This window comes from Triturus cristatus, chromosome 3_1 (assembly GCF_964204655.1).
Source record: "Triturus cristatus chromosome 3_1, aTriCri1.1, whole genome shotgun sequence".
In the NCBI taxonomy this organism is placed as follows: Eukaryota; Metazoa; Chordata; class Amphibia; order Caudata; family Salamandridae; genus Triturus; species Triturus cristatus.
Window position 1 is genome coordinate 849,500,523 of NC_140583.1, and position 14,365 is coordinate 849,514,887.

General features: G+C 43.0%; 1 protein-coding gene across 3 annotated transcripts in view; it reads left to right on the forward strand.

The window, feature by feature from the left end:
- GPR155 (G protein-coupled receptor 155) overlaps positions 1–14,365 on the forward strand; it is a 444,365-nt gene that overhangs the window by 294,990 nt on the left and 135,010 nt on the right. For all 3 annotated transcript variants that reach the window (XR_014978918.1, XM_085645260.1, XM_085645261.1), the window contains exon 8: positions 5,757–5,841. Coding sequence is in view for 2 of the 3 variants with exons in the window: in XM_085645260.1 (XP_085501386.1) it covers positions 5,757–5,841 (85 nt within the window). In the remaining variant the exon portion in view is untranslated. The remainder of the gene's footprint in view (positions 1–5,756; positions 5,842–14,365) is intronic.

The window sequence follows — 14,365 nt, forward strand, 5'->3', positions numbered from 1 at the left end:
AGTAAGATACCAGCCCACACATACCAGGGGGCGCGAGAGTGCAACATTCAAAAGCGGGCAGCGGGTTTCCCCGCCGGCAGTTCGTCCTTTCTAGTATTGTGTCACTGTACCATACGAATGAGTGATGCCGCCCGGCCTCCGGGATGTGGGCAGTACGGCTGTGTACGTTGCACAACATACTGGTCAAAGGGAAGACGGGAAACCCGCTTTACAAATATGTGCCCTGATGGTTGAACTATACATTTGGTCCTGCAATAAAAACGGTTTGACAAAAAAAGAGGTCCTCTGTCACAAACTTTATTAGTGCAATGAAAATATACTTGGAATTAATTTTCTGCACTCTGCAATTGCATGCATTTCCTGCTGGCGAGGAGACTGAAGTTGGACCCACCTGTTTCCAGCAGAGGCGTTACACAAGGTTGGTTTGAGTTATGGAGCTCCTATCAGAACCCTAGAGCAAAACACACAATATTTAGGCAAGGTAATACCTCACCTCTGCAAATAGATATGTTGTATTTTTCAAACTGTCCAATTAAAGGGATGTGAGGTTTTCATTTTGTAGTTGATTGGATCACTATGTACCTGTATTGTGTTTAGCAGTGCGAGCCACTCATCTTTAATCCATGTCAAGTGCTTGATGTGCAGTGTGACAGTGCACATGACAGTGTGTGATGTACTGGGATGTTGTACAAACTAGTATCACACTTCTAGATGCAACCCAAGGAACAATGCTGCTGCCGACCATGTAAATCAGTAACTCATGTTTAAGGTGTAACATTAACTAGTCACAACACCCTTAACAGCCTAGGCAAGATACGTAGCCCAGGCATATTTTGGCAGATTTGTTCACACAATAGGCTTTCATTTGTCCATTCGGCGAAGTCCTTGACAGGGTGTTGGGCACACTAAGTATTATGTTAATGCCCGCACTGCTGATAACTTGAGCAGCAGTCTGGAATTTTCAAGCACCACACATATTTTGGAAATGCAGTGGAATATCATGACAGCACACTTGCATATCAATCTGTTTGCCTGAAAAAATAATATTGATTTGCTGCTATCATACCACAAAATAATTAGTCTGGTAGCATTTTATTTTCTGGAATGAGTATTTTGGTGGACTAATATTTGGCAAATGAAAAATAACGAAGAAACATTATCAGATACTGCTTCCATTGTGGCAGAGATACCTGCCGTTTGTGCATTCTGTGTTTCTAATTGGCATAATTTGCAGCTTCACAGAAATAGGTGTTCTGTTTTCTATGGCAAAAACTGAAGAACTGGACTACCCTGGGAGCTCCCTTTCAGGCTAGACTGTAACCCTTAGGTTTATTAACTAATTGTATTGTCTAGTAGGGAAAATTGTGTTTCTAAAGCCCACACATTTCTTAATTTCTCTCAAGTTTTTGTGGGGTGACATCTACATTTTCTCTTCTTGAGGGCTACTTTGAAGTGAGTTTCTATCATGTGAGACAAACACACAGGGAGACTGTACACAGCCATTGTGTAAATCAGTAACACTCAAGCTGTTTTTTGTGTGCCATTCTGTCGCTCGCCTGAAATTTTAGGTGCACAGCAGTGGTATGGTGAGTGTACAGTGGCCCACTCAGATTTCAGGGAGGCCATCTAAGCTTTCGTTTCACCACTGAGTTGTCCCCACCAAACCCTCTGAAAGTGCTGCAGTCACATAATATGATAGGGGCAAAACAAATAAAACTACCACCATCTCATTCAAATAAAGGGTTTACAAAGTACCTTCTTTTTTTGTGACAACATCCACATTAATCACATTTCCAGCATTTTACCTTGTACAATATATCTGCATCAGAAAATATTTCCAAGCATGTCTGTCTCGAAGTTTGCATTAGCTAGTCTCTAATTATATGGGTCGAGTAGCAGGGAAATAGCCAAGAAAATGCAGAATGAACTTGAAGTACAATTGAGTGGTGTTTTGAATTATTATTGTTACTCTGCAGGTGTTGTGCTTGATGCACACTTTAGCCCTGAAACTATTAACCTGCATAAAGTGTTATGGGCATCTCCACATAGTGAACCCAATTCTTTTGACATCAAATGAGTTATTATACTGGAAATCATAGTGTTACTCCGATGGCAGGATGTTTAATTCAGTGCAATATTTAAAATGAGCACAGTAGGCTAACAAATAGCTAAAATAACCAAAGAAATATTGTTTCGAACGTTTATCTTTTTATGCTAGGTTCCAGTAGCATTAAAACTTATTTATTTTCTCAGGCATATTCTTTTCTTATAAATATATATATTTTAACACTAAAGACTTCAGGATGCTAGACAGACTACATGCCCCTCTTACAAAGATCGCCAGGAGAAACTTCAGAGCACTGTTGACAGCAGTCTGTTGAAAAATCAAGTTTATGTGGAATGCAAACTGTGGTCTGCTCAAACACAAAAGGGGAATTGATACTAAGTGAAAGAACTTAGAGTGAGCACTGGGATCACATATTTAGGAAATATTTCAGAGAGACAATAAAGGCCCCCTGGAAATGCTTAAATTGTTTATGTAACAATGACAATTTTGGAAATGTGTGACTTCTGAAAATGACTTCTCGTTTTTCCATTTCTTTCCCAATTGTAAAACAATTATGTGAGGAAATCTTTCAAAAAAACAAATAGGATAGCTGAGACCACCCGACTATGCCGAAACAGAAATATTTAGTTTAAAGATCTAGCATGACAAAGATCACAATTGATATGTTTATATGGCACGATTATAAAACTATAATCAAAGGGAAAACTGATTTTAAAGAACTTGAAAAAATAATATAATTTTAGATACTATTTTCTGGTCACAGGAAATATCCATCGTATCATTAATGGAAAATCTTTATTTGAGGTTTCATGATTATTTTCGAAACGTTTTAACGTTGTGAATGCTCTGATAAAGTTCTGCAATGACGAATAACTGACTAGTCTTATCAAAGTAAATAGATTAATCAGTAACTCCTTGCCTTCTTTACTTCCCCTCCGTTCATTTGGATAAAAAATAGGTTTTTCAAGTTTTAATATAACGTCAAAGTAAGGACCATTGGAGCTGTGCAAATTACAGTGTAACTTGGATTGTTAGAACCTGCGCTTTATTGGTGTCGCGCTGCTATAGTAGTTCAAGGCTGTTAATTGTGCTTTACTCTATCCAGTGTAGTGGAAATACCAACTGTATTTTAAACCAATAAATCAATGCAGTCATCCTGGAAAATAGTGATCAGTTTATTTATATTTACTTACGTACCTGTAGTTCTATAGTGTGACTGTAGCCATGGAGGGCGTCAAATCACTCTAGAAAGATCAATGATTCTTAAAAACTAAAATGTGATTTTTTGTTTTTATAGAGTAGGATGCCATTTCCATTTTAATAATCCCTCCACAAGCTCCTGTTATAAAACATAATATCTAGGGATCTGAGGCAGTTCATGATGGTAGTTTGCATTTCAAAGAGGAGTGGGAGTGGAGTCTTGAAAGTACAGAGAGGTTCACAGGTGGAAGTGGATTTTTCACAGGGTCAGGGAGTGATGTGTGATTCCAGCAGGCAAGAAGACATTCAGGTACAACTGGGTATTTTCAGTTGGTTGATGTGGGATATGTCTGAAAGACAGTCTTAGTCTGCAAGAGGTTCAAGGTACCAGTAGAATTATGTAGTGGCAAGGATGGAGCTTTGGGATATGCCTTCTGAGGGGAACTTCAGGAGTGTTATTCTTTTGTTTTAAGCCACTGAAAGTGTTATACTAGATAGCAAGAAAATTAGTTGACAACGTTGCATCCCATTTCCATTCCTTCAGGTTTTCAAGCAGGACCTGTTGATCTATCTATCGTATTAAAGACCACAGACAGGTCTGGGATGATCAACAAGCAGGAACTGCTGAGTTATGAGGTCACATAGCTTCATCCACTACCTGCAGTGAGGCAGTCTCAGTGATGTACCCAGTTTAAACTGAGAATAGAGTTTGCCACAAACATTGTTGAAAGTAAATTTTCCAGGAAATGAAGACCAGGTGCTGGCTAAAAGTTGCTTAGATCATCAAGTTTGAAAGATAATTAGAGGCTTGACTTTGCCAGTCTTGACAACAGAGGAGTTGATCAGAATTTCCCTTAGGGTAGCAAGTTGGATGCATTATGGTCTTTGCAAGCGCTGCTGAGAGGGGGTTGGTAGAGTAACATCAAGTAGAGTAATAGGGAGGTTTATAGTTAGCCATAATATGGGTTGTGTGAGCCTGTTCATGTGTTTAAAGCCCAGCTGGGTAGCAAGGATTTCTGGTGAGGACCAGGAAGCAAATGAACTGAGAGGGCAGTGAAATTGCAAGTTTGATTATTTTCCTTTGCTCATAGAAAAACTCGATAAATTCCTGACACTGCTTTTGGAACAATGATGAAGAAGTTGGGATGGGTTTGTAGTCTGAATGATGAAATCATATGGTTTTCTTGGGCGATTTATGGCTTTGTTAATATGAAGTTCTTGGAAGATAACCTGTGTTACTTGTACAGTGTTATGACTCAATGTAGGTTCTGTGGGGATCATGCTGAGAGATTATGGCTACATTTCCTGTCAAATCCATCTTTTTTCTGTTGAGCTCTTTGTAAAATTATTAAAAGGATTTCCTTGGCTTATTAATTTTGCCTCAGCCATAAGGGCATTGAGTCATAGCTTTGATGTAGTGGATGGTGACGGAGTTGATATTTTGATTGACAGTTGGGCATGGTAATGGAATCAAGACACAAGAGCTGAGCTCACATTAGAGAGATCACAATCAACTGGGCAGTAATGTGCTTAATGCACTACTCAACACATGAATAGTTGTCACTTACTGAATGGTAGATGTCAGTATTCTGTTTACTTCAAAAGGTATTAATTAACTCCACCGCTAGGAATTGGAAAATAAGATGTGATCCGGATGCACTTGAATGAGAGCTAGTCTCTGTGTATAACAGCCACCCCTTTATCTTTTCTTCTTTCATTCAATCAATCAATCAAAGAATTGTGAAGCATGCTACTAACTAGCGAGGGTATCAAGGCGCTTTTACTGTTGACGTATATGATCAAACATAATCATATACTTGGGGAGGGTGATGTCCACAATGGTTTATGAGGCTTCAGTTATCTGTTGTCTCTCAGGATAATAGGGCCACTGCTGAAAGTGATAAGCTTATGTTTGATAGCTGATCAGCAGGTGTGCAGTAGTCTTCCAGGGGAGGAGCTCTGAACCTTGTACCTGAAATTGTTGATGGGATCTGGAGGATGGTGCACAACCTTCATAACGGGCCAAAAAACCAAGAGAATGACCGTGAAATTAAATGATGGGAATGTGACTATTTAGAGGAGGTCTATGTTGGGATGAGGTGGGTCTGTGAGGGGGTGTTCCAGTGGGATGTAGTCCTCAACTAGACATGGAGGTCATCATGGGAGGTAACAAAAGCATTTCTGTATGGTCATGGATCTTGATTGCATCAAGATACAGTGTGCATAGCAATGAGTGTGAGAGTGTGAGTGGTAAGATCAATGTTCATGAATTATTCTAGATTAGACATGATTTAAAAAAAAAAAAAATGTAGGGAGTCGAGAGGCGGGGAATTAATTGGTTGATAATCACACGGTCATATCAGGATGCAGAAGTCAGAATTCCTAATGTCGCTTATGACTTTTGTATATGACCTTGATTATATTTGCTTGAGAAATAACTTTTTATATGTGTGCAGTAGTATGATACATATTCCTACTTTTGTTTCAGGGCTCATATCAATTACTTTATTTCTGCTAAGAAAAAGAGAAGCAGTCCAGCTTCCAGCGGGATTTATCATTCTCCTTGGATGGTGGTGAGTTATATGGCATTTAATGTTGTAATTTCGTGACAGTGGCCATAGGATCCGTTGAGTCTGCCTTCCACCTATGCAATTATTATTATTTTTTGTGGGCATATGCCTTTGTAATTGCTGCCTGCTACTCATTTTCCTCCTCAGAGTGGTGTTAAATTGTGGCCAGGCAACATATAATTTCTAATTATCTGAATGATTCAGTACTCTTTACGTCTGAAGAGTGTACCTGTCATGTCTCGAAAGTTAATGTGCTACACAGTCTGTCCACATTTGTCAATCAAGGGTATTGTAACCTACACCTTGTATCAATTAATGTTGTGTTTATTTCCATTTATTTGCCATCTTCCTTGCAAGGATAGCAAAAGACCAGAGGGGTTATTTATTTTGGTAGAGCATCCTTAGTTATGCAGCGGTCCACTAATGCACAGTATCATGTGAGGCACTTTGGTGTAGATTTGTCAAACAGAAGAGTTCAAGATTTCTGAAACCTCGATGTGTCCTTAAATTGACCCGCACTAGTAACTTGAAGAAAGTTTATATTTTATCCCTCATTAGACAAAGTCTTATGTTTCTGCTCTATATATTGTAGATGTGATCAGTGAATTTGGGATAACCAGACACCTTTTAAGGTCTGCTGTTAGTAAAGACATTATGATTTTACTAAAATTAAATGCATAATATATATACTTAAAGTGGCTTCCAGTCATCCCTGCTCCTCCATTGGTATGTTGTTGCGTTATCCACATTTGTCTTCCTCCCCCCTACAGCATACAGAATGGGGCAATGGGTCAGTCCACTCCAGCCATTGGCCAAATTCACTATGAGTGACAGCGCTATTCCCTTTCGCAAGTAACTTTTCCCCACGCAAAGTAGTTTCCTCAAGTGCCAAGGGCTGCTATAGTGATGTATGCTTTTTTAGCTCACAAATATATTTTTGCTTTTAGCTAGGATTGATGAGATCCCAGTAGCTTTCCCAACAAAAAAGTTTTGCAAACATCATGACAAAACAAAAACAAGCAGTGACAAAGCCAGAAGGCTGGCGACCATTGCCAGACCTATTGGCGTAGCCAGTGCATATTTTTAATGAGTTGTCATACAAGAAGAATAACTCTGGGTAAACTTCCAGGATAGATGGAGAGCATAACAAGAAACATACTATTTTTTTTCTGGTGGTAACCAGATATCAAGGATTCCTTGAAGGAAAAGAAGACGAAGGACAGTATACTGTTAGACAGTTAAGGTCTGAAGTACAATAGTGGTGAGGCATGCAGTTAGTAGGTTTAGGTTGAGCAGCTACTTTTTGTGACCAGTCTGTTATTTTTCAATGTGACCTTTATACTAATCATCGCATTGCACAATGTCCACTTGTATTAGATCACAGAATGAACTGCTCATTTGTAACCCCCTAAAATTGTCTGCTAGTGCAGAGATTGAGGTTTTCAAGGGTCTGCAAACCTCCATCCATGCATTTACATTCTCAAATGGGAAGTTTGTTTTTTATACAACCTGTGTTCCTTACAGTAACTGATGTTGCTTTAAAAAAAAGTTTCCTCTTTGGTAATACAGCGAGGGTGGGGGCAGACAGTAATCCCAGACCCACTGCCTGCATTCCCCAGAAGCTACATGATTTGATTCCAATGGGGGAGGCTCTCCCAAAGGGACAGTTTGCCCTTTGTGAAATATTTTGTTCACCCTTTGAGGTGTTGGTAAATATTTAGTGGTCTACGACCTCAGTTGCGATCACAAACAATTCTCGCTAACCGTTGCAAACCTCAGTTAAGAGGGGATGTCCTTTTTAAGCCCTCTTCTAATTGTGATTCGAAATGATACACAAAACTAATTTTGCGAGCCAGAAAGGCTTTTATTTTTACCACCCATCCAAGAAACTCCTTGCATCCTTCCACTCTGATCTTCTTATCCTGCCCTGCTCATTCTGGCTGCCTCAAAACCTTCTGTCAATCTGTGTGACCTGAAAATGTTGGCTTTTGATTTATTTGACTCTTATAGTAAACACATTATTGATGACACAGATTCACTCTACTTTACCCAGTTGATCAACAAACTCATTTGTGTGGGAGGCTATAGTCTTGACCAGCTGGTCTCGCTGATACCTGAGCTCCAGCTTCAGCTTCAAGAGTTCTGTTAACCACCAGACTGATTGTTAATATTTTGCCAGTGAACTGCAGGAATTCCCATGAACATTTCACCAGGACCTTTCACTGAACTACTACTTCACTTACCAGACATTCTGAATCACCGGGAATCCAACCAAAACAATGGCCTGGGTACTGTGGCTTCTGTCTCACCCACAACCTGTGAGTCTGGAAAGCTAAAAAATGGTACACTGATAAGATTTGCGGCTTGAAACATCAAGACAGAATCCTGGAAAGATGTTGGCATGAAACTAAATTACCTTCTGATTACACAGATTGCCAGTTACAGTCCAGATTCTACAATTGAGCTTATACTAGGGCAAAGGAGGATTCATTTCAATCTTCTATTGAATACCCAACTAAAAAATGTGTTCTGCACCTATAAAGAGATCGTAACACCCAGCTCAGTATACTATGTTCCAGCCACCTCAAAAGATCCTTTTAACAATCTGTTGTCATTTTTTATCAACACAATATTCAACCTAATGGCTTTCATCACCACCACAACTCTGTGGACCCTCATCTCCTATATTAGCTTGCAAAATCATTCTTTGAGCTAAGAACAATCTTGGGAGCCAACCTTAGCACCATCATGACTTTCTTCACATAATATTCTTTTGTTTGTAATATATGCAATGCCAGAATCATCCACTAGAACCTCATAGCTCTGAAAATTATCATCGCCATCATAGTCAATTCCATAATGCCAGTTTCTCCAGAGGATTCGTCCTTCAAGCTCTCAAACGTGCAATCATCATTCTAATCCTGAATAAATACTCTGTGGATTCAGATGATCTTTTTAAATATATGCTTAGCTCTAGTGTACTCTGTGTAACAAAGGCACTTGAAACAGTACTCTTCCGTCAATTGTCCTTGGCTGCAACTGGTGCCCTAAACTTGGTTTTGGATCAGATTGAGGCCTGGAGAACATTCTGTTGTGTATTATGGAAGAACACCTCCACTACTGAGATCCGGGTCACCCTTTTCCATTGGAATTTTCAGCCACTTTCAGCACCAACAATTAGGTTTTGGTAGAAAGATTGTCTATATTGGTCTCCTTTAGTGGGACACCATTGACAAGGTTTGTGTCATTCTTCTATAACAATGTGTCATATCCACTAAATAAGAGCAAATATCAGTTGTGGCATCTCCCAGGGCTCTGCATTATCACCAACACAATTCAATATTTACACAACCCTCTCCACCCCAAGTTCCTACTTAGACAACTACAAGACTTTATAACATGTACACTTACCATTCACAAATCCAACTTAAGCTGGATGAGGAACCTGACAACCTCCATAGCTTGTCTCACTACCTTTATTTAGCTCACATCTGCATACAGAATAACTGCCTCTGCATTACTGGGGACAAAACTGAAATACTGCGCTAGGCCCTGTAAACCCGAGACCCTTCCTTTTCTCCCTGAGGAATGTGGCTCAACTGTAGATACATATCATAGCTTGTGAGAACTCTCTATTTTATCTCTAAATCAGGGCCCTCCATCCATGTGCACACGAAGAACTACGTGAGTTCAATAAAAATTGTCCTGAGCTACTAATCCACATTATCAGTGTTATAAAAGTGACCACTAAAGACAAGATTCCATTAGTGGCCATCACATGTAGAATTAACCAGTGACCGCCTCAGTGCCTTGGGTAAATTCACCAGCCTTTAATTTTAAAAAAGCAATCTGTTTCAATTTTGAATACCATTACATGCCATATCAGTCATATATGCAAGGCACATGGCACCTACGAAAACACATCAGTAACCAGACTCCCCAACATAGCATGAATTACCATTTAGATGTCAGCATTACATTTCTTTTTCTACAGTTTGTAAAGCGAATGGCGACCCAAAGGCATCCCAGCGCTGGACCAGAGGCAGCACCATAAAGCAGAAAGGGCACCTGAATACTGAATTATTTAAAAAGCTGGGTTTTAATTGCTTTCCGAAAAAGTAGTTTATTCTCTGTAACCCGAGTGGCCAGAAGCAGGGAATTCCACAGCTTTGCTACATTGAAACTAAGCGACCGACCACCTCTTCTAGCTCAATTCATAGTTGGGGTGGTCGCCAGCTAAAGATTTGAGGATCAAAGTGATCTAATGGGGGAGTAATGGATGACCAGCTGTCGTAAAATGGATGGGCATCGACCTTGTAAAGCACAGTGGGCAATACACAGCGATTTAAATTCTGCTCTTTGAGCAGTCTGCAGCCAGTTGGGGGGTGAGGGGGTCTCTTAGTCCCTGTCTAACTGACAAGACCTGGGGATTCCCAGCAAAACAAGTGCGTCGGCAATTTTCGGGTAACTTCTTTAGGAGATTCCAAGTACAAGGAGTTACCATAGTCCAGCCGTGAAAGGACAAATGCCTGAACCACCACTCGTCTGGGATTCCACAACAGCTAGCCATAGTTTTAGTAGCCTGGACTTTCATGGTCAGGGTATCTTCCAACCACATCTCCAGGCTCTTTATCACAGCCTTAGGGATCAGTGGGGAGTCAAGGCCAGGGGCCCAAGCTAAGCCTTGCTGGACCAAAGAGTTATTTCCCAGAATCATTGGTTCCGTATTGGCTCCTTTGAGCTTCAAACATGACTTGTTCATCGAGCTAGCTACTTGCTCCAAACTGAGCCCTAAATTTTACAGGGTCCAAGCCTGGGGCAAAGGATATCACCAGCTGGGTGTTGTCTGCATAGGAGACTATAGAGACCCCAAAGGGGCTACAATATGTGCCAAGGGTTGAAGATAGATATTGAACAACGTGAGGCAAAGTGAGGACCCCTGCGGTACCCCAGAAGCCACTAGCAGTTTTTCTGAGGATCACTATTAAAGACCTGGAATGTTTGTTCCTTTAAAAAGAAATTCACCCACTCCCAACTCTATCCATATGTATGAAGTGGTTGACCGCGTCGAAGGCTGCACTAAGATCAAGTAGCACAATGGCCACTGTAGCCCCCTGATTCATTCTCCTTTCTCCACTACGACCAATAAGGCACTCTCTGAGTTGTGCTTAGGCTGGAAGCCAGTTTCTGTATGGTGCAGAATTGAGTTCGATTCTAAGAAATCTATTACCATGTTTTTCTGCCACCGTACTTACACCTGGGAGCAGGGAGATAAGGTGGAAGTTTTCTAGACATGAGGGGTCTAGATTAGGCTTCTTTAAATCACCTCTGATCATTGCGTGTTTCCATGAGGAGGGAACCTTGCCTGTCTCCAGAGACAAATTAATCAATTCCAATAGGGATAGAAAAATAGTGTTCGAGGCATATGAGCTGCAGATTACACACTGTGCATAGATCGCCATCTGGTGTTGGGCCCGGATGTTTGCAGTTGTTTTTCCTCTTGGAAAGTCTTTGGAAGTCACGAGGTATGTGACTCCTCCTTTGGATCGTATTGCGCATGGGCTTCGACTTCATCCTCAGATTGTTTTTTTCCGCCATCGGGCTCGGATGTGATCTTCGCGCTCCTGTTCCGAACAGTTTCCACTTCTTCTATCGACGCGCAGTCCTCACCCCAATTCGTGGTATTGTTTTCAATCGCGATCTCCACACTCGGCGCGGCTCTCATCGATCAAGACCTTCGATTCCAGTTGTTGACGACGGCCTTCGGGCCTACCCAAGCTCCGGTCCTGGCTAATGGAAAGGACTCCCTTCAAGAAGTGCCCTCGATGTGGGTCCAAATTCCCCCACACCGACCTTCACGAGGTATGTAACCCATGCCTCTCCCCTGAACACGAGGCTCGAGACTGTCCGGCATGCAAGTCCTTCCGGTCCAAGAAAACCATTCGAGACCCAAGGGCACTAAGAACTATGGCACACTCGTCAACGGCGATTCCAGACGACATCTTCGGGGAACGCGTCAACGCTCCAGAAGGAAAACACACTGACGAGGACCTCGTCAGTGCCTCCTAAGCAGACGATTCAGATGTGGAGGACATCACTCCGGCGCAGAGGGTGGTGAGTACCGAAATCCCCCCCTCCTCCCCCACACCCTCGACGGCACCGAAAAAGGCTTCGGTCACGCCTTCGCCTCCAGGCCTAGGCACGACCAAAAACACTGCTTCCCACACCGCACCTTCGGGACCGGTAAGGAAGCCTATTAAGCCTTCCGGCGGCTCGGGCTCAAGCCAGCCCACCGTCGGTGCCAAGAAACACTCCTCCACACGGACGCCGAAAAAGAAAATGGCCTCCTCCTCGGCACCGAGTCCCATACCAAAACACTTGGCGCCGAAAACCAGCTCCAGCTCCTCGGTACCGACACCATCCCCGGAATCGAGCAAAAAACACAAGGCCACCGACACGATATCTCGAAGCCGAAAACCATCTCTGAATCGAGTAAACAGACAGCCCTTTCCAGACCGCATAGTTCCAAACAGCGGCCTAGTGCAGACTCTAAAACAAGAAAACTGACGGCCCTGATGCCTTCGGCGCCGACGGACAAGCCACCCTCGGAAGAACTTTTTACACCTGATCCATTGCAAAAGACATTGATCAAGGACCCCAAAACTGGACATTTGATGCTCAGCATCAAAAAGAGACAGCTGGTAAAGCCTGCCCCAGCTCCACCTCCAAAGAGGAAGGACTCTGCTACCTCCCCTTTCAGAATGCCTTCACCACCTCCTCCACCCCCTCCACCTTCCCCTCCTCCACCTCCTCCTTCTCCCCCCACCTCATCATTCCCCCACACCCTCTCCGGATGATGATAATGATGATGTCTATGATGACATAGGGGACGAACCCCATGACCTACCTACAGGGGACCCCACTCCCACAGGCTCCCCAGACCCATGGGACGACTATAACATTCCTGACATTCCTAACATCCCGCCAGATGATCTCTACCCTTCGAGACCATCCTCACCAGAAGACTCATTGGGGTTCAACCACTTACTCCAAAGGGCTGCACACTATCACGGTGTGGATCTCCATACCGATCCCGTGGAGGAGGACTTCCTTCTCGATACTTTCGACACCACGCATAGGGCCACCTCCATACTGCCCATGCTCAAAGGAGTTATCAAACACGCGCTGGAGGTCTTTAAAGACCCGGTCAGAGCCAGGGTCATTAAACCGCGCATAGACAAAAAATATAAAGCCGCCCCTACAGATCCCGCCTACATCAGAGGGCCAGCACCACTAGATTCCCTAGTAGTGTCTACAGCATGAAAGAGTGCAAACTTCCAAGCGTCAGGCGAAGCACCACCACCTGACAAAGAGTCAAAACTCTTGGACGCATCGGGCAAGCGCACTGCATCCCAAGCTACCAACATATGGCGCATCGCTAATACACAAGCGCTACTGGCAAGATACGACCGAGCCCATTATGACGAACTAGAAGCCATAATGCAACACCTCCCTGACAAATATAAAAATAGGTCAAATGAGTTAATTCAGGAGGGCAAAACCATTACCAGTACCTCCATCCGCTGTGCCCTAGATGCAGCCGACACCGCCTCCAGAGCCATTAATACCAGCATCCTCCTCCGTCGCGATGCCTGGCTAAGGATCTCAGGTTTTAAACCAGAAGTGCAAGCTTCCATCCTGAACCACCCCTTTGACCAGGAACATCTGTTCGGCCCAAAGGTGGATGAGGCCCTAGAAAAAATGAAAAAAGACACGGATACGATGAAGTCTATGGGAGCCTTACAATCGCACCCTCCCAGGCGCTCCTTTCGCCGCTCTTCCCTTCGGAGCACATCCAGAGGCTACTCTTCTGACACCGCTTCCACTTCATATAAGGCCCCTACCCAATCCACCTTTACAAGGGGTTACCAAAGAGGCGGCTACAGAGGCAACAATAATAAGGGCAGAGGCAAAACAAACACCGCCTGCTCTGTCACCGTGCCTACCCAATGACTCCCCTCCACTCCCCCCAGACCATCCCACTCCGGTCGGGGGCAGACTCCAAAATTTCCTTCCTGTCTGGACTACCATCACCTCAGACAAATGGGTAACACAAATAATTCGGTCAGGCTACTGCCTAGAACTAACATCAACCCCCCAAACATTCCACCCAGACAACGCCCAATGTCACAGGAACATTTAACACTACTAAAGCAGGAGGTAATCTCCCTCCTACAAAAGGGGGCGATAGAACTGGTTCCTACCAACCAATATGGGGGTCTACTCCCTATATTTTCTCATACTAAAAAGGAACGACACTCTACGGCCCATCCTAGACCTCAGGCCCCTAAACCGATACATACACTCAGACCATTTTCACATGGTAACACTTCAGCAGGTACTTCCACTGCTCTCCCACAACAATTTCCTGACCACTATAGACCTCAAAGACGCCTATTTCCACATTCCCGTTCACAACGCTCACAGGAAGTTCCTCAGATTTGTAGTGTACGGCCAACACTATCAA